The 1852-nt window shown below is 53.2% G+C and overlaps 1 protein-coding gene across 1 annotated transcript, besides 5 other annotated features; it reads right to left on the bottom strand.

The window, feature by feature from the left end:
- Window positions 1-124: 124 nt before the first annotated feature.
- Window positions 125-148: a microsatellite.
- Window positions 149-185: 37 nt separating this feature from the next.
- Window positions 186-210: a microsatellite.
- Window positions 211-259: 49 nt separating this feature from the next.
- Window positions 260-286: a sequence feature (G-rich).
- Window positions 287-385: 99 nt separating this feature from the next.
- Window positions 386-404: a microsatellite.
- Window positions 405-620: 216 nt separating this feature from the next.
- Window positions 621-666: a sequence feature (A-rich).
- A 583-nt stretch (window positions 667-1249) lies between these two features.
- Window positions 1250-1558, bottom strand: TraAM80_10527 (uncharacterized protein; the record flags this gene model as incomplete). Its single annotated transcript, XM_029387141.1, has 1 exon — window positions 1250-1558. The coding sequence occupies one exon, from the start codon at window positions 1556-1558 to the stop codon at window positions 1250-1252; it is 309 nt and encodes a 102-aa protein (XP_029233018.1).
- Between the last annotated feature and the right edge of the window lie 294 nt (window positions 1559-1852).

Raw genomic sequence — 1852 nt, 5'->3', positions numbered from 1 at the left:
ACACAACCGCGTGCATGCATGTATTACGGCGGGAGAAAGGGTGAGAGCTGGAGCCCAAAAATAAAGAAAAATTCCCAGAGCACCTCCACAAAGCATGAGCCGCTCCACCTGCACATTGACAGCGAAGAAGGAAATAAAGAAAGAAAGATAAAATGTGCGCGCAGGCTTGGTATTTTAGTTTTGAAATTATTATTATTATTATTATTTATTGTCTCCGTTGGTGTGCGGGCTGTATGAAGTGTTGCTGTGCCTGCTGTTTCCCCCACCCCCCACCCCACCCCACCCCTGTACCGTCGTTTTTGTCCACTCGCTTCATCACTGTGTGTGTGTATGCGTGCTCGTGCGGCAGCAAAGGACTGTGTCACGCACCCCAACCTGCATCCAAAGAGAGAGAGAGAGAGAGACGTGAAGGGAAGGAAACCGAAGGGGTGCAAGACAACAACCGCAAAGTAGAGGAAAAGAAAGACGCTGAGCGACAGACTAGGTGAGAGAAGACAAGGACGAGTGGGCAGAAGCGAAGCAGCTTCAGCCATGGCGGAAAAAGTGAACAAGAGGTGGAATGCGGAGGCGAGCGCAGGTTTTATAGGAGTCCGCGAGAGGAATGATCAATCCTTCAAGATTTTTTGTTTTGTGTATGTGTATTTTGTTTTGCTTTTCTTCTGTTTTCGCTGCTGAAAAACAACCCCAACTGAAATATATCTTATGCACTCAATTTGCTGCTTTAGTGGTCAAACAAAGGGTAAGATTTGAAACAAAACTGCTCTTACGAGCAAATCTTTTATGGACGCTTTTCACAACACACACCCATCGCATTTGACCATGAAGTAGACGACCCACACAATGGCGCTGGGGTCCTGGGCTCAGCGCAACGTCCCAGCGGCGTGTTCATTTGATTTCCATCTGGCACTACTGCCACCATTTGGGCCATCATGTGGATGACACTCTTCGCTTGAAAAGGAAAAAAAAAAAAACTTGTTTGTCCTGGCTGGGACCACCGTGCAGACTTTGCCGCGTTGCGGGGTTGAATGATTTCATTCACGGTGTTGCCGGGTCCGGAGTCTCCTCGGGGGATTTTTACGTCGTCCACGGCAGCCCTCCGTGCGGGATGGGCGGTACACGAGGAGCGTGAGTCGGCGCTGCGTCACCCGCACAATTGCGCCGGAGCCCATCTAAACGGCCAAAGAATTTAGCTGCAGTGCGCCGCCAGCTGCCTCGTATTCATGAAGTGATCGGCCAACAGCGGCGGAGACTAATGAAGGGAGAGCCCAACCCGGCGAGAGGGAAACGCAGGTGCGGAGTCTGCCGGACCAGAGGGGTCTTGTCGCAGCCTACGCCACCGCCAGCCTCTTCCTACAGAGGCCTCCAGCAGGCCACAGCTGCAGCCGATTGATGCATGTGTTTTCCTCTGCGGGAGGGACCAGGCTGATAATAATAGTGGTGGTGATGCAGGCACCTGCAATTCAGGAATGGTTGCAGGAGCCCAGGGAACCCAGGCCGCGGGCGGCAGCACCGAGAATCCGTCCTGAAGTGCGAATTTCCGAAGCTTTGACGGCACCATGCGGTGCCCGATGAATCCCTTGCCCGGCGGGCTGCTGAACGCGTTCCAAATTGTTGTTCCCACACCAGCTACTCCGGGTATGGCTACATTAATGGTGTGGGAAAGCTTTTCCACATGGGTTTGTGCTCTTCAATTGGAGGGGGTGGCGGCGCAAGTCGCGGGGTTGAGCAGAAGACGTTGTGCCCAACTCTGAATTCAGCGGGTGGTAAGGAAGGCTTTTGGGTTTGCGGTTCCAGGACACCCGGGATGCTGTGGACGAGCCCCAGCACCGGGAGGAGGACCCAGTTTAGCAGA

This window comes from Trypanosoma rangeli (genome assembly GCF_003719475.1).
Source record: "Trypanosoma rangeli strain AM80 chromosome Unknown Tra_15.4_contig_01028, whole genome shotgun sequence".
NCBI lineage: Eukaryota > Euglenozoa > Kinetoplastea > Trypanosomatida > Trypanosomatidae > Trypanosoma > Trypanosoma rangeli.
The sequence above is the reverse complement of the archived record's forward strand: the minus strand, read 5'-3'. Positions and strand labels throughout refer to the sequence as shown.